Below are 23,213 nucleotides of genomic sequence, written 5' to 3'. Positions count from 1 at the left end.
AACAGAATTAATGCAAATTTTTTAAAAGTCACATCTAGGACTATGTGACATTGTACACACCAAACTACACACTGAATGATCTCTGAATTTTGATTGTTACAATGATCTGCTGTGGTGAACATGTAATACTGAGGGAGAAAAGGGCAACAACTCTGTCAAATAGGACCTAAAATGATTAAACCATTACAAGGCACGTCTACAAGTAAAAGGCAAATTCTCCCACTAAATGACATCCATTTATGTGGAAAGTTTGCTGTGCTATGGTGATTACAAGACACATGATGAGACAGACATGGTTTGATATACTGACAGATGGAAAATGTGTTTACTATAGAGCTCCCACATCTACCTAATTACCATAATAAATATGAAATGATTACCAATTAAAATTATTCAAAGAAACTATTATTGTGTTGGTATTTCTCTGATGCTAAAGATAAGGAAAGATCTTCAAACCAATGACATGGTTTTTACTAGTCTTTTCAAAACAAGCAAATTATCCGTCATATGATCAAATTATCACCACACAGTAACATTTTTGCAAAACACCATTACCCCACACATTAATGATAGATGCTTCCACATAGTGCATAAGTCTGTTTTAAAACAAGATTGAGATTTATTTGACTGTGAACAAATAAAAATGAGAAGCAATTTACCTCTCATCTGAACATATCAACACACAATTAAATGTTATCTGACACATTTAATATTGATTTCAATATATCTTTACGCATTCCATCAACATTAGATAAAACAATTCAGCTTAAAAGAATTTCAAACATATTAAGCAAATGCAAAAGTAAAACACCTACTATTTAATTCAGTCGGTACCATAAATAAATTATGCACCAAAATATGAAGACATAAATAAAGCTCTGTATATCATTTTTATTGTTTATTTGTCAAATTTAATAAAGTATTGATTACAATTTAACTTGATAAATTTTTTTAAAAATTACAATAAATAATGCATGAAAAAATCCAAGAGCAGATGCTTTCATTACAATAGTGTCCTTCTGATGAAGGAATAATACTATTACATATGTTGATATTAAGTAACAATCAACAATATAAAAAAGATCATAGCAACTGAGACCCATATTGTTTTTATTTTCCTGTCTCCCCTGAAGGGAGAGAGACTGTATACTATTTCAGTTTTTGTGTTAATAAAAAGCTGCACAAAATTATCCAGTTCACTTGAAACACCGGCTGATAAAAATCGTTGAATCATATTATTAGGTTTTGTGAGGTTTAATGCCATCTGTGTAAACATTATAGGCAAAATATGGCAACCAGTATATTTAGTGAGGAAGAACCCAGGTAGACCCTGGGAAGAACCACTGATCCACATGAAGCTACTGGTAAGCTTTCTCACATACCCACATTTTCTTTATTGCACATGAACAGCTGCGTAAGTGCACTGTGCTACTAGATTGATTATTGCCTATGATAACTATTGTAACTCTACAACCATCAAGAAAGCAAATTTGTTAGTAAATTATTTTTCTTCAATAATAGTTACCTGATCACATTACATAGGATAACTTTCTGCTACCTATGAAAGCACCCTACTAGAAAATATTTAAAAAAACATTTGTCTACATATATATATATATATTATTTTTTTAACGTAGACAAAGGGAAGCAAGTTTTACAGGTTAACTCCCCTTCCAACCTGCTAGGTGGCCACTGTTATATCTGGATGGGCCAGCTTTTTAGTTGAGTGTAACCTTAAAGATCTTAACATTGTGGGCAAGGATGGCAGGGATTATTTATAATGTGATCAGTTAAGTATTGTCTGAGAAACATAAATCTACAAAAATATTTGCATCTCTCCATCAGTGATATTACCTGATCACATTATATTAGGAAAACAGGCAAGAGGAGGAGGAAACTGTGCATCCTACATCTATCTGTGACACCCAGCAGAAGCATTATTCCTCTACTACAAGGATACACTTCTAATGTTAGTTTAGTACATCAAGATACAATTTGTTTATACATAATGCATGGAAGATCCCTGTGGGATTTCATACTTGATTACTGTCTCACAATCAGTTAGTTCTACCTTAGCAATCAAAAGTTTCCCTGGCGAGTTTGGTGAAAGTGTCAAATTCATGTTTGTGTCAATGGTTGTGCTTTCATAAATGGGGAGTGGTTACTGCTACAACTAACCCAAAGAGATTAAGTTCTCTCCTTGGCACGGACATTTCACATAAATGGAAGGCAGGCTGGGCATACCAGTCAGCTGACTCAGCTATGTCCCAAAATTGAGATATTATGTTAAAGACCAGGATCATGGAAGTCATTTGTATGTATTTAGTGTACCTGACCCTGTTAGAGTGAAGAGTACGCTGACTTAATAACAATAAACAATCTCTACTTATCTTCTCTTGAATGTCTCTTTTTTTAGAAACTAATTATGATTCTAAACAGTTTTCATTTTTGCATTTCTGTACTTTCCTTTCTATGTTCAGGACACAACAATGAAATTTTTCATGTCTTTAAAGAAATATCCAAAAGTTTTAATGTTGAATCTCTGATGAGCCATTTTTCAAACAGCTGTAGCCAAATCAGAATTAGGATGTATTTATCTATGCACCATAAACCATAACACTCTTTCACAACTTCATAAATGCACTACTCATACTGAAAGTCTACCATCTATGCTCGTCGGATCTAGTTGGAGTGTACATGTGGAGTTTGTAAGGACCTTATGGGATGTTCTACCTTAGCAAATGGAATTTACATGTGTAGTTTGTAAGGCCTTTGCAGGAAGTTCTACTATAATAAATGGAGTTTACATGTGTAGTTTGTAAAGCCTTTGCAGGAAGTTCTACTATAATAAATGGAGTTTACATGTGTAGTTTGTAAGGCCTTTGCAGGAAGTTCTACTATAATAAATGGAGTTTACATGTGTAGTTTGTAAGGCCTTTGCAGGAAGTTCTACTATAATAAATGGAGTTTACATGTGTAGTTTGTAAAGCCTTTACAGGAAGTGCTACTGTGATAAATGGAGTTTACATGTGTAGTTTGTAAGGCCTTGACAGGAAGTTCTACTGTAACAAATGGAGTTTAGATGTGGAGTTTTGTAAGGCCCTTAAGGGATGTTCTACTGCAACAAATGGAGTTTACATGTGTAGTTTGTAAGGCCTTGACAGGAAGTTTTACTGTAACAAATGGAGTTTACATGTGTAGTTTGTAAGGCCTTGACAGGAAGTTCTACTGTAACAAATGGAGTTTACATGTGTAGTTTGTAAGGCCCTTAAGGGATGTTCTACTGCAACAAATGGAGTTTACATGTGTAGTTTGTAAGGCCTTGACAGGAAGTTTTACTGTAACAAATGGAGTTTAGATGTGTAGTTTGTAAGGCCTTGACAGGAAGTTCTACTGTAACAAATGGAGTTTACATGTGTAGTTTGTAAGGCCTTGACAGGAAGTTCTAATGTAACAAATGGAGTTTAGATGTGGAGTTTTGTAAGGCCCTTAAGGGAAGTTTTACTGTAACAAATGGAGTTTACATGTGTAGTTTGTAAGGCCTTGACAGGAAGTTTTACTGTAACAAATGGAGTTTACATGTGTAGTTTGTAAGGCTTTATGGGATATTCTACTGTAAATGGAGTTTACATGTGTAGTTTGTAAGGCTTTATGGGATATTCTACTGTAAATGGAGTTTACATGTGTAGTTTGTAAGGCTTTATGGGATATTCTACTGTAAATGGAGTTTACATGTGTAGTTTGTAAGGCTTTATGGGATATTCTACTGTAAATGGAATTTACATGTTTAGTCTGTAAGGCCTTGACATGAACTTCTACTGTAACAAATGGAGTTTACATAGGTAGTTTGCAAGGCCTTTACAGAAAGTTATACTGTAACAAGTGTAGTTTACATGTCAAATCTGTAAGGCCCTTATGTGAAGATCTATCTTAAGAAGTGGAGTTTCAATGTGGAGTTTGTAAGTCCCTTAAGGAAAGTTCAACTGTAACAAATGGAGTTGATACGTGGAGTTTGTAAAGTCCTACAGGGAAGTTCTACTGGAGTTTGTAAGGCCCTTAGGGGAAGTTCTACATTAACAAATGGAGTTTACAGGTCAAGCTTGTAAAGCCCTTAAGTGAAGTACTACCATAACAAATGAGGTTTACATCAGGAGCTTGTAAAGCCCTTATTGGAATTTGTACTGTAAAAAATACTGTACAAAAATTTGGAAAAATCTGATTCTGGATAGCTCAGTCACAAGAAACTCCATGATAAATAATGTTATAAATTTTTCAAATAGTTTATTGTATATTTTAATACCATAAATAATGATGTTTGTCCAATCAAATAGCATGTTGCATTTACAAAGTCTTTAAACTACACATCATTTGAAAAATTACTACATTGGCCTGGAACTGGTATGGAAGACTGCATAAATTATATGTAATACAAGTCAAACACAGGCACTGAACATGTACTATCATCATATTGCTAATTCTATTTCCCACTCTTCAAATCTAAAGGAAACTTCTTCAATAAAAGGCATTCAAAACAGAGTGTATCACAGGTATTAGGACTTTTTGATACTGTTTAAAATTTTTAGCTATGGTTAATACATTAGTCATGACATGGTGAATACATCAGTCATGACACAGTGACTACATCAGACATGACATGATGAAGACATTAGTCATGATATGGTTAATACATTAGTCATGACATGGTGAATACATCAGTCATGACACAGTGACTACATCAGACATGACATGGTGACTACATCAGTCATGTCATGATGAAGACATTAGTCATGACATGGTGAATACATCAGTCATGTCATGATGAAGACATTAGTCATGACATGGTGAATACATCAGGCATGACATGATGAAGACATTAGTCATGTCATGATGAAGACATTAGTCATGGCATGGTGAATACATCAGGCATGACATGGTGACTACATCAGTCATGACATGGTGAATAAATCAGCCAAGACATGGTGACTACATCAGTCATGACATCGTGAATAAATCAGCCATGACATGGTGACTACATTAGTCATGACATGGTGACTACATCAGTCATGACATGGTGAATAAATCAGCCAAGACATGGTGACTACATCAGTCATGACATGGTGAATAAATCAGCCATGACATGGTGACTACATTAGTCATGACATGGTGACTACATTAGTCATGGCATTGTGAATACATTAGTCATGACATGGTGACTACATTAGTCATGACATGGTGACTACATTAGTCATGACATGGTGACTACATTAGTCATGACATGGTGACTACGTTAGTCATGACATGGTGACTACATTAGTCATGACATGGTGACTACATTAGTCATGGCATTGTGAATACATCAGTTATTACCTGTCTAAATAAATATTTACATATGAGATATGCAATAACTGATACCAAAATTACATGTCACACCTAATATTTATCACTGTATCATTTTTATATATAATTAAAAATCAAGCACAAATGCAATAATAATAATAATAATAATAATAATAGTAACAATAATAATAATAATGATAATAATAATAATAAGATTACCATGAAGAGTAAATTATCAACAGGTTTCATCTATATCTCAAGAGCAAGCCATCAACAAAATTTGGTCCCAGTCTATGATGCAGACAAAATGTATTGTCTGGAAAACATTTTTTGTTCTTTCAGTCAATGACTTGACCTCTGAATGCTTTGTACAGTCACACAGAGAGACGTTCAAAGACTTTTCAGGAAGTTTATAAGCACTTTTAACAGTTTTTAAGTATTCTTTTGTTATGGAACTTTTCCATATGTTACGTTGTTTTTATCACTTTATAAATAGATACTAAATAAGAAGATAAAACACAAAGCTAGACAGCACATGACTGGAGCAAAAAAATGCTACTCCATCTGGTAATTACAGATGCCATGTATGATTTAATCCATCCAATCTGATTCCCTTTTATTTATTTACTCATTATTTTTGGAAAAAGTGCAACAAAAGATCTACATTTAAACAGCAAATATACTTCATTAGGTTTTAACAGTTTGTATTCCTTAAGAGAAAAGTGCAAGGCTTTGCCAAACATACTCAGCAACTTTTCAATGACAGAACCAACCTTTTCAATGACAGAACCAACCTTTTCAATGACAAACCATTTCGAATTTCAAGGAGTTATCAAGGCACCTCCTCAAATTCAAGGATTTTTTAAAACTCTGTAAGAGACATGTCTGACATTTTGATCCAAAAATTGATCATCTGCTTTACCGCAAGCGCAAGCATCCACAAATTCAGTCCAGATATATACTACTGAACTAATCATATTGCGTGGAAACCATTTATCTTCTTCCAGTCATAGTGACCCTGACCTTTGGATCCCCAAAACAACGGGCATATTTGTACTATCCTAAATGAAATCTATTTACAAAGTTTGGTAATAGCAGATGGTGGAGAACTTGTTGTGTAGAAATGAAACAGGAAACAGACATAAAAATGGAAAAAATAAGATAATGCACTTCATCTCATGATGGGTGTATTGAAGTAATAATAATAATAATAATAATAATAACAACAACATAAGTAATAAATTGCAGATTAATGATACTATCTCATTGTGGTTTATAACCAAAATATCTAATGAGTTTAGTTCAAACTTTCATCAATTACAATTATTTAAAAGCAATTATGCAAACTTTATTTTTTTAAACACATTAAGAACAAAACAAAATAATTGTGGAATCAAATAGTCATTGCACTCATAAGAAACTGAGGGAAACCCATCAAGACCAAAAGCCAATGGAGTTAAGTAAAATTTTCACTTTTGAATGGTTAAGTTTATTAATGTTTTCAAATAGCACCTAAAATGAGTTATATCCCCCGAGTTAATGTGTCTATTAGTTAGTGTCGACTGTATATTTTACCAACATACAGATCTTGCTACTACAGATGTTGATATTGTAGTTGTTTATACTTATTTGGTTTCAACACATGGATTTGTATTTTTATGTAAATTTAATTGATTTGATAAAATGTTAGTAGTTGGTAAAAATGAGAGAATATTGTTCCAAAATTGTTCTTTTGTTGTTCTTTGTCAGCACTGACATCAAAGGTGAGGATGTGAGCCTTGTTTTTAGGTAAGATGTCAGTTGACTGAGGATCATTTAGGTGTATAACATCTGACATCGTCAGATGATTGGTAAATAAACATAATCTCCTTTGATTTGCACAACAAAACTCTGGTACTGTATTATAAACAGTTAACTTTCCTGGCCTTCACTTTAGCCATGTGTAAAGCCTAAAGATCACTGTTGACAATAGCCATAATCTGTGTCAGACCATATGCCAGGATTTGTTTTACTTCAAGCATGATCCTATGTTATTTTCTTACAATTAACTGACTCACAACTCGGATATGGCAGCTGACTGGCCAAATCTGGACTAATTTTCAGTTTTATGGGGGTTCATTTTCATGACAAATGAGATCTATGCCTGAAACTTTGTTTTGGTTTTCAAAGCGGAGGATTTTGCTTTACTGAATGGATTTTTACTGAAATTAAAAGAAAAAATTTGAGATGAGAAAAATGTGTCAGTGTCCAAAGGATTTTGGTTTAGTGGAATTTCAGTCTTGGGAGGTTTTGCTATATACAGATACAGGGTGGTCATTACAAAGAATAAGATAAATCAATTATTACGACCAAACTATGTCTCACCTGAGGTTTGTGAATTATGACAGTAAGAAATTTACAATAACAACTTGCATTTGTCTGGTACAAGTACAAAGACGTGTTACCTAATGCACATCAACATAAAAAAAGAAACTAAATAACAACTTTTTTTTTGCAACATTTTTCTTCCACACAACAAAAAGCACAGGAACAAAGAAGAGATCAATTGAGTCCCGGGTAGCTCCTTGTAACTTCTTCCAGAATCTTGCTTTGTTTTCCCTTCTGCTTCTTGACACATACTCCTACCCCTCCAAAAAGAATGATCACAACTGGCAGTCCCAGGCCTACAGCTATAATAATTATTACCAAGGTAGAGACCTTCTCCTCTGGAGGTGCACCAAATCCTATACTACCACTCCTGAAAGGAACAAGATACAGTAAACTCTGTCTGAAGAGACCAACATTTTTGTCATGGATATCTAAAGACAGCAGTACTTTTTACCTGGATGCTCATATGTGCAAATTGCACCCAAAACTAATGAAACCCTCTTTCAAAATGAGTGTATGAAAATCACGCAGTCAATTTGCCATGAGCATAATGAAACCTGTAACAATAATTAATACTAACAATCTGCCATGAGCATAATCAAACCCATAACAATAATTAATACAAACAAAGTTCAATCTGATCAAGTGCTTGACTTCTAAATCAACTGTTGATAATCAAGTACTTACTGAGTAACTCTTTGCAAATGAGCAATGCGATGCCTTCACTTATTGTTTTATTATTAAAAGACATGCTGTTTTCTGTCTTTTATTGTGGTGCTTCTGTTATCACAATCAGTTCTAATGCATACAACATTGTCATTGTCATGAAACACAATGACACCTCTGTGCTGATAATTATGACAAACAACATAGCTACCTACCACATGCATAAACTGTAGACATACAGTACTATACAACAACCTCTCGAGGTATCAATTTTAGCCATATTATTACTGTACAAGAACCTATCGAGTTATAAATTATAGCGATATAGTAATGTACACAGCTAATCAAAGTAATAACATTTAGCCATAGTCTACTGTACAAGAACCTATCAAGCTATAAACTTTAGCCATACAGTACTGTACAAGAACCTATCAAGGTATAAACTTTAGCCATATAGTACTGTACAAGTACCTATCAAGGTATAAACTTTAGCCATATAGTACTGTACAAGTACCTATCAAGGTATAAACTTTTGCCATATAGTACTGTACAAGTACCTATCAAGGTATAAACTTTTGCCATATAGTACTGCACAAGAACCTATCAAGGTATACACTCAAGCCATACAGTACTGTACAAGAACCTATCAAGGTATAAACTCTAGCCATTTAGGACTGTACAAGAACCTATCAAGCTACAAACTTTAGCCATATAGTACTGAACAAGAACCTATCAAGGTATAAACTTTAGCCATATAGTACTGTACAAGTACCTATCAAGGTATAAACTTTAGCCATATAGTACTGTACAAGTGCCTATCAAGGTATAAACTCTTGCCATACAGTACTGTACAAGAACCTATCAAGGTATAAACTCTAGCCATTTAGAACCAATCAAAGTATAAACTCTAGCCATTTAGGACTGTACAACAACCTATTAAGATATAAACTCTAGCCCATACAGTACTGTACAACAACATATTAAGCTATAAACTCTAGCCATATAGTATTGTACAACAACCTATTAAGATATCAACTCTACTCCATACAGTACTGTACAAGAACATATTAAGGTATAAACTCAAACCATATAGAACCTATCAAGATATAAACTCTAGCCATATAGTACTGTACAACAACCAATCAAGATATAAACTCTAGTCATATATTACTGTACAAAAACCTATCAAGGTATAAACTCTAGCCATATAGTACTGTACAAGAGCCTATTAAGGTATAAACTTTAGCCATACAGTACTGTACAAGAACCTATCAAGGTATAAACTCTAGCCATTTAGAACCAATCAAAGTATAAACTCTAGCCCATACAGTACTGTACAACAACCAATTAAGATATAAACTCTGCATATCTAGGTATAAACTCTTGCCATACAGAACCTATCAATGTATAAACTCTTGCAATATAGAACCCTATCTAGGTATAAATTCTTGCTATATAGAACCTATCTAGGTATAAACACTAGCCATATAGAACCTATCTAGGTATAAACTCTAGCCATACAGAACCTATCAATGTATAAACTCTTGCAATATAGAGCCTATCTAGGTATAAACTCTTGCCATATAGAACTTATCTAGGTATAAACTCTAGCCATACAGAACCTATCTAGGTATAAATTCTTGCCATATAGAACCTATCTAGGTATAATCTCTAGCCATACAGAACCTATCTAGGTATAAATTCTTGCTATATAGAACCTATCTAGGTATAAATTCTAGCCATATAGAACCTATCTAGGTATAAACACTTACAATATAGAGCCTATCTAGGTATAAACTCTTGCCATATAGAACCTATCTAGGTATAAACTCTTGCCATATAGAACCTATCTAGGTATAAACACTTGCAATACAGAGCTATCTAGGTATAAACTCTTGCCATATAGAACCTATCTAGGTATAAACTCTTGCCATATAGAACCTATCTAGGTATAAACTCTTGCTATATAGAACCTATCTAGGTATAAACTCTTGCCATACAGAACCTATCCAGGTTTAACTCTAGCCATATAATAATATATACAAATGATCAATGTATAAACTTTAGTGCCATACACAATTTGTGTCTATGACAAATTACAGTAGAAAACTTTAATACAGAACCGTATGATTATGTTACCTACTTCACCTCTAGAAATGTGATACCTATGTAGCTTCATTGACTGATAAGACAATAAAATACAAACCATGCTGTGTAGTTGTGCAAAGTGTAGCCACCATCTTTACTGAGTCCAAAAGAGAAATTGGTGGCTGTCATTCTATATGGCATTGCAGTACTTTCTTCAAAAGCACCCAGAATGCTTCTGTTTACCAGCTTCATCATATCTTGGTTAGAATCCAGGCCAGATGGACCATAGTAGCTGACATAGGTTGCCACATTTCTGCCCCTTGGAATGTTCTGGTAGCAGACTGGTTTCCACTGGATAAAACAACCCTCTGCCTGATTGGTGGGTCTGGTCAACCAATTACTAATCTAGAAATGATTTGTAAAAATCCTATTGAAAATGCCTTAATCTGTACAACACTGATGGGTAACAGTATTCGGGCAATGGTAACATTTTTTGTATAAAGTAAGTCTTCCCAAATGTCTTTTTCCTCTTGTTAATAAAAAATGTATCTAGTAATGAACTATAAAGCATATACACCAGTTTAGAGTTGTATTTTCACATTCTGCTAAAATGTAACAAATATTTAAATTAAACAAACCACAAAATTAAACTGTCCAACTCCAAAGCGTTTATGCATATTTATGTGGCAAGAACCCTGCATGTTATTAAATCAGACAAACTGAAAAATCTTGTGACATATTCACACAGAATATACTGTATTACTGCTGAATGGAAAAGTGGTTTTGTTCTAAAACTAGAACTATTAGTGACTGGTTTATCACAAACAACCCAGCTCATAGAATTTTATCAGCAGTGACTTAAACATAGCATAACAGGTTTATCCAACAATAATGTGCCATAAGCTTAGAAAATGATGATTGAAAATGCAGACAAAATCAAATTCAGTCATTAAAGCTGCAAGCAAACTTTGCTTGAGTATAATGAGTCTAACCAGTTTAAAGAGTCCTAGTATCATCAGACTGCCATAACCAGAGCTTTAACAAAATAGGCAATCATGGGACATTACTCCAACAAGAAGGCCATGATCTCCATGTCAAGCCACCAATCAAAACATTGCTTTTAAAACAAATGTGAGTTACATTTGTATAAAATTTGGAAAGAATGTGTGAGAAATTAAAAGTAGTCATTTGGTTAGTCAAATAATTATCATTTAACTCTAGACTCATAACAAAAATTCATCTTGACTTAGAAGAGTTCTCAATTATTACACTATTTTGTTCTGCATCAACACTGTCCTTCAAGCAGGATACAGCTGTGCCAATGACATCAATACTGTCCTTCAAGTGGGATGTAGCTGTGCCAATGACATCAACACTGTTTTTCATGCAGGATATAGCTGTGACAATGGCATCAATACTGTCCTTCAAGCAGAATATAGCTGTGCCAATGACATCAGTATTGTCTTTCAAGTGGGATGTAGCTGTGCCAGTGACATACTGTCTTTCAAGTGGGATGCAGCTGTGCCAATGACATACTGTCTTTCAAGTGGGATGTAGCTGTGCCAATGACATAAATACTGTCTTTCAAGTGGGATGTAGCTGTGCCAATGACATACTGTCTTTCAAGTGGTATGTAGCTGTGCCAATGACATCAGTACTGTTTTTCAAGTGGGAAGTAGCTGCGCCAATGACATCAATACTGTCCTTCAAGCAGGATACAGCTGTGCCAATCAATACTGTCCTTCAAGCAGGATTTAGCTGTTCCAATGACATCAATACTGTCCTTCAAGTGGGATGTAGCTGTGCCAATGACATCAACACTGTCCTTCAAGCAGGATATAGCTGTGCCAATCAATACTGTCCTTCAAAGAGGATTTAGCTGTGCCAATGGCATCAATATTCTCCTTCAAATAGGATAAAGCTGTGCCAATCAATACTGTCCTTCAAGCAGGATATAGCTGTGCCAATGGCATCAATACTGTCCTTCAAGCAGGATATAGCTGTGCCAATGGCATCAATACTGTCCTTCAAGCAGGATATAGCTGTGCCAATGGCATCAATACACTCCTTCCAATGGGATATAGCTGTGCCAATGGCATCATTACACTCCTTCAACTGGGATGTAGCTGTGCCAATGGCATCAATACTGTCCTTCAATAGAGGTCTCACTAGGATTTTTAAACTAGGAATCCAGGATAATAGTTTGCTTTAGGGTATGTGGATATACAAGAGTGGATACACTAATGCAATTCTAGATTCACTGGCAATGCAAACATACATGATTGTATACACCAAAGCAATTCTAGATTTATTGGCAATGCTGATATACAAGAGTGGTTACACTAATGCAATTCTTGATTTATTGGCAAAGCTGATATACATGAGTGGATACACTAATGCAATTCTAGATTCACTGGCAATGCAAACATACATGATTGTATACACCAAAGCAATTCTAGATTTATTGGCAATGCTGATATAAATGAGTGTATACACTAATGCAATTCTTGATTTATTGGCAATGCTGATATACATGAGTGTATACACTAATGCAATTCTTGATTTATTGGCAATACTGATATACATAAGTGTACACACTAATGCAATTCTTGATTTATTGGCAATGCTGATATACAAGAGTGGTTACACTAATGCAATTCTTGATTTATTGGCAATGCTGATATACAAGAGTGGATACACTAATGCAATTCTAGATGTACTGGCAATGCTGATATACAAGAGTGGATACACTAATGCAATTCTTGATTTATTGGCAATGCTGATATACAAGAGTGGTTACACTAATGCAATTCTTGATTTATTGGCAATGCTGATATACAAGAGTGGATATACTAATGCAATTCTAGATGTATTGGCAATGCTGATATACATGAGTGTATACACTAGAGCAATTCTAGATTTATCGGCAATGTTATATACATGAGTTGATACTCTGATGCAATTCTAGATTCACTGACAATACTGACATACATGAATGGATACACTAATGCAATTCCAAACCTGCCAACCCTAACAAGATCATCTCAGCAAGGCAGCTGAATTTTTCCCATAAGATTGACCACTTTTCAGTAAGGTGCAACAAAATATCATGTACTGCTATTGTCAAGTTGGAAAATGTGTATTTAAAAAGTCTGGTATTCCAAACTGATGCATTGACAGCAAACATTATGGTCATCTGAAAAGTTTGTAAAGTATGCATACACCTTATTTGCCTCTAGTACAAAAGCACAAACTTTAGTTCCAAACCCTATGCAGTTCAATTGCTTGATGCTATCTCTCAACTTCACCTAATCCTTGGATTTTTTCCATCATTTAACATTAGGCAATGGTATCTTCCACCATGTGAAATACTCAAATCGACATGTGATGTCCAATAAACGTATTTGTGTCCCTTCCTGCTTTTATTCAGAACAATCTGAATACTCCTTTTCATTATTCTGTACTGATTATTAAAACTTTTTCATGAGGATTATTTTTCCCTTCTTTTTTAACACGTATCGGTAGCTGGACGCCATTTTTAAAACTTATGGAATCAACAATTTGATCATGCAGATACTTCTCATGGAAAATTATGTGCAGTTTAAAGTGTCTAAGGTATTACATTAAAGTCAGTCTGATTCTCAGCCTAATTCCACTAAAGCTAATATAAAACCCAGATCCTAATCAAAAACAGATGAGCCGATTATCCAGATTTTACTGCAACAATCATATTTCTGTAGTTTTTCCTTTTATTCTGTAAGTATTTTAAGGGTCTTTTTCGTAAGTCTAATGGCAAAATCATAAGGGTTGGCAGGTCTGCAATTCAAGATTTACTGGCGATTCTGATATACATGAGTGTATACACTAAAGCAATTCTAGATTTATTGGCAATACATTGGTAGAGGTGATAAAACCTGAAATCTGCAACCGTACAGCCACTGACATAAATCTACCAATCCGAAACATACAGAAGTTTATTTTATAATGATAGATATGGTAACTGCTCCATGCTTTTTACCATGGTCATGTGATCAAAGTGTATGCTTGACTCTTCCATGCTCACTGGGTGCAAGTTCAGCATGGACATTCCAGTCATTTCTGTCCTAGCATGTGGATATAAAGTCACGTGAGTTACAATTCTTTTTCCTGACAGGTAACATACATTGTTCATATCTAAATTTCCTTCTTACTTGTCTATCATCTTAATTAATTTCACTAATGTAACGAGCTTCTTTTTTTAAATTTGTTGTCATCCAATTGTTAGAAGTATCTTAGTTGTAAATTTCTGACTATTCTACTCTTACATGTTATGAAATTTTGTTTCTGTTCACTATTTTAATTGTCTTAAAATCATAAATACATTTATTTGTCATTAAATCTCCTGAAATGAAAACATAAGCATTCTAGCTTATACCATAGCATGTTGATGGAAATTTATATGCCGTATTCAGCTATATACATGTTTATGTATGTTCAAGTTTCCAGCAGTTGTCTCCAATAAATGATTTATAAAAACAGGAGTTCATTTATTTCCTTGTGCAAACCTCAAATGTGTGACAGACACATAACCATGACTCACCCCAGTAGCCTAAGTGGTTCCAGGGTCTCCTTTGGATGCAGGAGATCACAGGTTTGAACCCTGACCAAGTCATACCAAAGACTTATAATAACACCAAAGATCCTGATCTATCGTAGCATAATGCATCTGCAGATCAGGGTCAAAGCTGTTTTGTTCAACTGATTACTCCCATCAATCTGCACAGACCCTGATCTACCAGCGCATTAAGCAATGCCATAACTGGGCAGTTTGCAGCTGGACTCGTCTTTACATGCGAGTATATACCATATCCTTAGAATAAAGTACTTTTTTATATTTTTAAATGCGAAATCACAGTATTTTTTATACAAACCTTAAAAACCCCAGGTGTGTATTCATCATCAATGGATGCAGTGGTGTCAATTTTCATGTCATCAGTGGAATTACTATAAAGAATCATCTCCACCACAAATCTGGAAGCTGACAGGTTGGTCGATATATGACTAATAACCAGGTCAAACAGAACTATGTTCTCTGTGTACTGTAGATGAGGTAGCTGATTTTCCCTGTCACCATGATCAAATGCTTGAATCTGAAAGGGAAGTAATATATGTATTCCACCATTCCAGAGATAGATTATCTCGAATTATGAACCTCTCCCTAATTCAAAAATACAAGAATTCTGCAAAAATAATTTAAAATATATACTCCTTTAAAAGTTTACTGTTTACTTAATATGTGCAATTCAGTAAAACAAATAATTATAAGAAGATTTCTCTTGAAATGAATTTGTATTCATGTTAACTTTATTGAAAGTATTTTAAATACAATCTATTATTTAATAAATTGTGGTACATAATAAATAAATGATAGTACTTGTTCTACTGGATACAGTGGTCTTGACCAAAGAACATGGGAGTTGCAAGCTAGTCCCATGGTATTTTGGTCTTGCTCACAATAACCAACAGTATAAACACTATAATATACAAGTGATGGGGTCATGTACGCTTTATTGTTGCCATATGCCTTTTCAGCCCCATTACACCTTAATTTGTGTTGCCACTTTGCCTTCATCACACATTTTAAAAGTTCTATAATGCCACAGGACTTGCTTTTTAAGACTAATTTGACCATTTTAAAATTATTAACAGCCATTTAACAGCATCATCCTCAGCAAGGTGCAGAGCCTGCAATCCACTGGGGAACATTGTCAATGGACATTTGTTCACAATATGTGACATGGTCTGTAGAGTTCCACAGCAACAGCAAGAGTCGGTGGCCTGGCCTCATCAGAGACAAGGGTGACCGCACAATGACCCTGTCCTGTTCAAAAGCAGCTAAGCATCATCCACAAATAAATAGCAGTTATTGTTAAATAAGCACTTGAGTATAACCCACAACACCTTCAAAAATGATTTAAATGAAAACTGACTTGTCATGACTTAATGTCAGTTGAACTCAGACTTGTCATGACTTAATGTCAGTTGAACTCAGACTTGTCATGACTTAATGTCAGTTGAATCATGTTGAAAATATTGCTAACAGCAAAAGATTTTACAACTTTTATAAAAGTCAGACTTCCCAGTGCAAGCTGACTCCAAAATTTAACCTGCCCTTGGAAAATACAATATCCACACAAGAATGAAAAATATAAGATAAAATATGAAATATTTTTTTTAATTGTGTAATATTTTAATTTTTCTTTTCTTGTCATCTTTCTTGGCACCTTAAAACCAAAAATATACATGTACATAACACATGTGTCAGCATAATGTGAATGGGTGCATGATGCCCCAGTGCTAGACATCACTATAAACTGCCACACTGTAGACATCGTAGTGATATGACTGAAAAATTGTTAAAGCTATGTTAAAAATCCAAATCACACAGCACTCACACACAAACACCTACTCCCCTTTAAATCTGAGACATGCATCATAATAATCTTTGACAAGCCAATTGTTTTAGAGTCAGTAATGCTCACAAACTGCCCAAGGTCATGTTAGAAGCTGAAAGTCTGCAAATCCAGGATATGTACAAAAATTATGATTAAAATGTACCTGATCAATTAAAATTTAAATATCTATTCCTAATTTGTGAAAACATGCTTAAGAAATAAATATTCAAGTTTAAGCAACAAAATAGGAGACTAGCCTTGACAATGAATACAAGATGGAAATGATATACGATAGATGAGAAAAACTCTGGCTAGATATGTAAAGAAAAAATGCAGCACAGATAAAGACTAAATAAAAGTATCAATATATGAATAGTGTCAAGATTGCATGGTATAAAACTTGTGGAACATAAAGCAGTAATAACCAAACACTGTCTCTTTCTCACTCTCTGTCTCTCAATATTTTGGACATGCCCAAATGCAAGCACATTAGAAATTTGAGCTTGCCAGTGCTAAATTAGACTTGTCCTGAGAGACAGGCAAGAGATTTGTAAATCCCTGCTGAGTATAAACAAATCGCTATGTTTTTCACAGCATTTATGCTTTTTGAACAGCTGATGTCTTGTATTAGTTCACTATGGTTTTCATTTTAGTATTAACTAATTCTACAACATGCTATCAGAGGCAACAGAACAACAATCTCTCGTACCTTCAAACTTATTGTTCCATTCCCAAGCAACTTGCTCATGTTACTGGAAACCATGAAATTAATGACATTGCTATTAACATCCGATGCATTGGAAAGGTCATCCCAATCGAAGTCAGCAAAATTATAAACATTCCATTTTGTATTGTTCACATTATATTTAGTAATATCAGCATCATCTAATGTATCATTGTACTCGTACATCTGAAAAAAAGATAAAAACTGAAATAGTTTCAAATTGAAACAACCACTGAGAACAATGTCTGTGACTGCTGAATTCAATAAATATGTTCCATCAAAGCTGAATGCAGCATAACAGTTTGTGTAAGACCATAATATAAACAGGACAATTAAACATAAAATTGTCTTGAAATTATGATTTATCATTCACACTATAGCAAACAAATATACAAAAACAGAGAGGCAGTTAGCCTTTACGGTTGGCATGGGAATATTCTGGGTAAAACGTTCCATTCTGGAGTCCCAACCAGGCTGTTGATGTAAACCTTGATGCCAGACATTTTTCTATAAGAATGCCAGGGATCGAGCTAACTCAAATATCCATGCAACAGGATTAGTTACAATTGACCATCTCTGAAGGTGGGAACAGGAAGGACTATAATTGACCAAATGATGGCTAATTCTTTGGTTTTTTTTAAAAATGTGCCAGAAAAAATAGTTTTGTGAAAACCTGGAAGAAAACTGATTACATCGTAAGCACTAATCATTCTGTATAAATACTAAGCAAATGAAAAACAAAATTCTGTCCCAATCAAAGTTCTACAATTATAAGATGTTACCACAGCAATAACAAACGGGTATTTGTCTGGTCCTCCAAAGAAGGTGCCTTCATCAAAGCAAGCTGACTACAATCTTCAATAAAAACAAATGGTCTTTCATCAAAGGATTTCAGCACCAAACGTAAGTAAAAGCAATGAAATTCGACCGATTGTTCCATTTTCCATACTGACTGGATGCCGTGAAAGTTTCTTGGTTGCAAGAAAACAGTTTATGTGTACAATCACTACCAATGGCAGCCACCATTAACTGAAGATGGGACATCTTGCAAGGATATTTGTTAAAGTTTTCAAATTGTTCACATGTTTTAATTTCCCTACAAATAGCCTCATAACCTTGGTAGTCTCGGCAAGATGACAGTTGTCTCCAGCTGACCAAAATCAAGGTCAATTTAAGTACATGTACATGTAGCATATAAACAACTATACAGTTATGTGTTACTGGGGACAATGAATATCTAAGTGAATTGTTTAGTGACATGTTTGTTGACAATGAGATATAGTTCAAATGAGGTCTATGATATTTATATATACATGTTAATTGTGTTTTCTAACAGGATGTGATCCATGAATTTTCTAACATGATCTAATACTCGAATTCATGGATTCTTCCTATACATGTACATTACTTAATACATTGTGGAGTGTACTATACAAATGTAAGTTCTCAATAAACAGGTAGATTTCTGACTAGTTTTGTCTTCATTTAATCAGAATTTCTGTTTAAATCAAAGTCACAAACAATAGGTCACCCCTCAACACCTGTCAAAACATAAACTTATGTCTACAGTATTACCTTGGTCACAACAATGTCAAGATAAAAGGGTAGTACTGTATTACAAAAATGGCAGCAATTTTTGAAAATTTGGCAACAAAATATTGAGGTTGGCAATTTTTGGGGTGACAACTTTTTTAAAGCCAGCACCAACCCTGGAATGCTCCAGTTAGCCCAATGCTACATAAGGTCTGGTATTTACATGCAAAGGACTGGCATCCAATATCCACAAAGGATCATGAACTTTAAGTAACTTCAAACCATTTACACTCATTTAATTCCAGTAAAGATCCATCCTAATGAACCAGTGTAATTTTGACACAAAACTAATCCGGCCACTCTGGTGGCCAGTGGTTGGAGCATCTGTCATGGAAGCAGGAGGTCATGCGTTTGAAACCTAGCAGAGTACTATCAAAGACTTACAAAAATAGTACTAACAGCTGCCTTGCTACGTCCTCAGCATTAAGAGGTTAATGTTTGGACTGGTCAGCCAGGTAGTCAGGATAATGTGACAGAGTGGGAAATGATGCTACATGTCTGTGGTATGCAGTCCCAGTACTAGATATCACTATAAACTGCCACACTGCAGACATCACAGTGATATGACTGAATTTTTTTATAGCTATGTTAAAAATTCAAATCACACACAAAACTAATCCCAGATATTGACAATATATTTAAAAAGTATCATTTTTCTCTTAAAGAGAAGACAGTTAAATGTACAATAAATATCACAATTTTCATTCTTGTTAATGACTACAGTTTTCATATACTGATCTTAATGTCTAATACAACAAATAAGATTGACTCTTTGTTGTCTCTGTTATCAATCATAACATAAGCTGGATATTTTCAATATTGTTAAAAATACTCAAGGACAAAATCCTATTGTCTTACAGTCTATGGAAACAAATTGCCCCATATCTGGTGTTTTAAAATTAATTAACATGGACAACTTAAAATAAGTACGATACTTTCGTAAAATCTTATCTGATATGTAACACATTTTATTCTGAACCATATGCCCATATTTTATGCAGATACATTTATTAAAACATAGTTAGGCCCAATTATACAAAAAAGATATTTCATTTTAAACTTATTGTCTGAATTTGACAGCATATTTCTCCAGACAAAGGCAAATAACGGCAAATTTGATCACTCTAAACTACGTGATGGCATCAAATGCTAGTTCCATACTTTAATGAATGATCTTGACATGAGCTTACCCTTGTGAACATGGCTGCATAAGAATAAAATATCTGTACATCTTTAGGAAATGTTATTGCTTCTGAACGTTCTGTTGTATTTTCTGATGTCAGCTTATTCCAGTCTACATTCACTATTGAATTAGCTTCACTTATGGTATTTGTTCTTAAAACATATATGGTAGGGATACCTGAAAATAAACAAAAGGGACAAATTACCATAATATTTTACAGCTACAAGAATGTATTAAGTGTCAAAAAACACTGAATTAACTGCAGAGAATTTCCTTCACATATATGTAACAAACTAAATCAGGGTTCATACTGAACTCTGAATGATAAATTCAAAGACTTTTCCCAAACTTTCAAAGATCACAAATATTGATTTCCAAGACCTATTTTTGCTAACATTTTGTATACAGATTGTATGAGAAAACAACAAATGCAAAATACTACAATACTGAAACTCAAACTATAATTAATTTACTAAAATTGCTTTATAATAATCTGGAAGATAGGTTAACATTCATTGTTATTTCAGAAACATATAACTTACGTAGGTATAAAACCAATCCAGCAGAATTCTGACATGTACAAGTGCATTCCAGAGGGATTCACTTGAACCCTGAAATACCAATGGAACTCAAGTAGGTATAAAACCAATGCAGCAGAATTCTGACATGTACAAGTGCATTCCAGAAGGATTCCACTTGGACTCTGGGATACCAACAGAATTCCTGTGGGTACAAAAGCATTCCAGTAGAATTTCAGATTCCAAATCTTTCCAGTGGAATTCCTCTTAAAACCAGTGGGATTCTTCTGGAACTCTGGTCTTATCAGCGAGGAGATACTGTATACAATCATTACTGTATATTCTTGCTTATAACTCAAACTATAAACAACAAACATCCTGATCTGCCGTAGAATAATGTACTCACAGATTAGGGTGTTGTTTGTTCTACTGATTATTCCTAGCAAACTGCACAGACACAGCTCTATCGGCACATTATGCGATAACAGATCTGGGTCTTTGTGATTTGCAGTTCGTACAAAGTGACTTTACCAATATCTGTAATGAGGTAGTGAAGGGTATCATCTTGACCGGTTGCCTGGATGTGACCAATTTCAGTCCTACATGGTTTTGTACAATTGGGATCTGTAAGGATCTCTGTTTTTAACTGTAAAAATAAACAAATAATAAATTTAGTGATATCAAACAATTCATGCAAAACTAAATAATATGTGTTTCTATATGCAAACTGATATTATCAGGGCTCATACATTTTATTAACATTATTTGCTGATTTTTTTTCTATCCCATAGGGATAATTTTTGGCATACAAGAGGCTCACAAAGAAATTAATGATCTCCTGGCCACAAAGAATTTAGATGAATCCTTTTATTCTTTGAACTACTTACGACTGACATTCTTGATATTCTTTAGAAATGCCAACAACTTTTCTTACACACATGAGTTATTTTGTTCAACGGTTAAATGTAAGTGAAGTAAAAAGTTGTTATGGAGTATGACCTTGAACTTGATATCACAGATAAAAGAATGCAAAACTTAAAGCCAAGATAAACTCACAAGACTGGTTAAAAATCCAAATATTACTTTCTGAAAAAATATCAAACACAAGTTACTGAAGTGGCATCAAATAAAGACTTTTCTGATATATCCACAAACTATGTTAAATGATAAAAATCAATTCATACTTGTTGGTGTCGCTATGCTCATAAGCCAGTACAGCTAAAACCCTGAATTAAAGACCATCAACCAGAGAAGCAATGTCAAAGAACTAACTATCAGCTTGTTTACTGGAATGTTGTTGTTGTAGGGTTTAATGCCATTTTTCAGCACACGATAGGCTATACATGGCAGCCAGTATTAATAGTGGATGAAGAACCCAGGAAAACCCCCAGAAATAACCACCGACCCACGAGAAGATACTGGCAAGCTTTCCTACATACCCACATTGTCTGAATCCGAGACTCAAACCCACACAGACAGAGGTGAGATGGCAGTGATCCGTAACAGACAGCACTTTAGACCACTCAGTCACTTGGTGCCCCGTTTACTGGAATGCAACTCAGGATTGTTGCCAGTGATTTTGTCCCCAAAAATTGTTTTTACCACTTGGCCTTACTTTTTAGCCATAATCAAATCCACCCAAAAAATTAAATACAGGTATTTTAAATATCTTAGGATTTTTTTAAATTCAAGCTCATTTTTTATAGCATTTTATTACATCAATGGGTCATTTTATTCAGTTTAGGGCTAAACAAACAAAAATGTCTTTTTTCTAAAGAGAAAAGAAATATACAATAAAATCTATGAATAGGTTTTATAATTTTACAAATGTAAAAAATAATAATAATAAGATTTAGATATTGTTAGGAATCTTTATAAGGACAACAAGATTGTTTTGAATGCCATTATGGTATAGCATTTTAAAGGTATGTTTTGAAAAATACAGAACAATTCACACTGTCATATACAGAAATCCACTTATTAAGCAGAAGTCCTCTGTATGCATGCAATTGCTGGACAGCAAATTCAAGGGCTTGCCAGTCCTGCTTCAACCACCTGCTGCATGGGAAAATGTGTTGATCAATTTTAGCTATGCTGATATTTACAATGAAAAAATTCAGTGGCTGAAAGACCCCCAGATGTACATGTTGTCATTGTAAGAGTACATCAGAAAAACGTGATCCAATAGTTTGGTGGCAAGTTCAAAGACTTCAACTAGTTGCTGAGTGGTGAGAAAATGTGCTGATATTTACAATGAGTGAATTCAGAGGCAGAAAGACCCAGTGATGTACTTGTGTATAAGA

At 34.3% G+C, this 23,213-nt stretch overlaps 1 protein-coding gene across 2 annotated transcripts in view; it reads right to left on the bottom strand.

Moving 5' to 3' along the window:
- Positions 1-885: 885 nt before the first annotated feature.
- The window catches only part of LOC149801716 (glycosylated lysosomal membrane protein-like), a 32,879-nt gene continuing 10,551 nt past the window's right edge, over positions 886-23,213 (bottom strand). Inside the window, exons 2-8 of one of the 2 annotated variants that reach the window (XR_016420718.1) lie at positions 21,442-21,556; positions 20,400-20,569; positions 17,602-17,802; positions 15,369-15,587; positions 10,577-10,863; positions 3,751-8,074; positions 886-3,321 (exon numbers count right to left, since the gene is read on the bottom strand). Coding sequence is in view for 1 of the 2 variants with exons in the window: in XM_089956009.1 (XP_089812135.1) it covers positions 7,879-8,074; positions 10,577-10,863; positions 15,369-15,587; positions 17,602-17,802; positions 20,400-20,569; positions 21,442-21,556 (1,188 nt within the window). In the remaining variant the exon portion in view is untranslated. Of the gene's footprint in view, positions 8,075-10,576; positions 10,864-15,368; positions 15,588-17,601; positions 17,803-20,399; positions 20,570-21,441; positions 21,557-23,213 lie in introns of both variants that reach the window. The other variant, XM_089956009.1, reaches the window with a different exon arrangement.

The sequence above is a fragment of the Sinohyriopsis cumingii genome, chromosome 4, assembly GCF_028554795.1.
Source record: "Sinohyriopsis cumingii isolate HCF-2022 chromosome 4, ASM2855479v2, whole genome shotgun sequence".
Classification (NCBI taxonomy): domain Eukaryota; kingdom Metazoa; phylum Mollusca; class Bivalvia; order Unionida; family Unionidae; genus Sinohyriopsis; species Sinohyriopsis cumingii.
The sequence above is the reverse complement of the archived record's forward strand: the minus strand, read 5'-3'. Positions and strand labels throughout refer to the sequence as shown.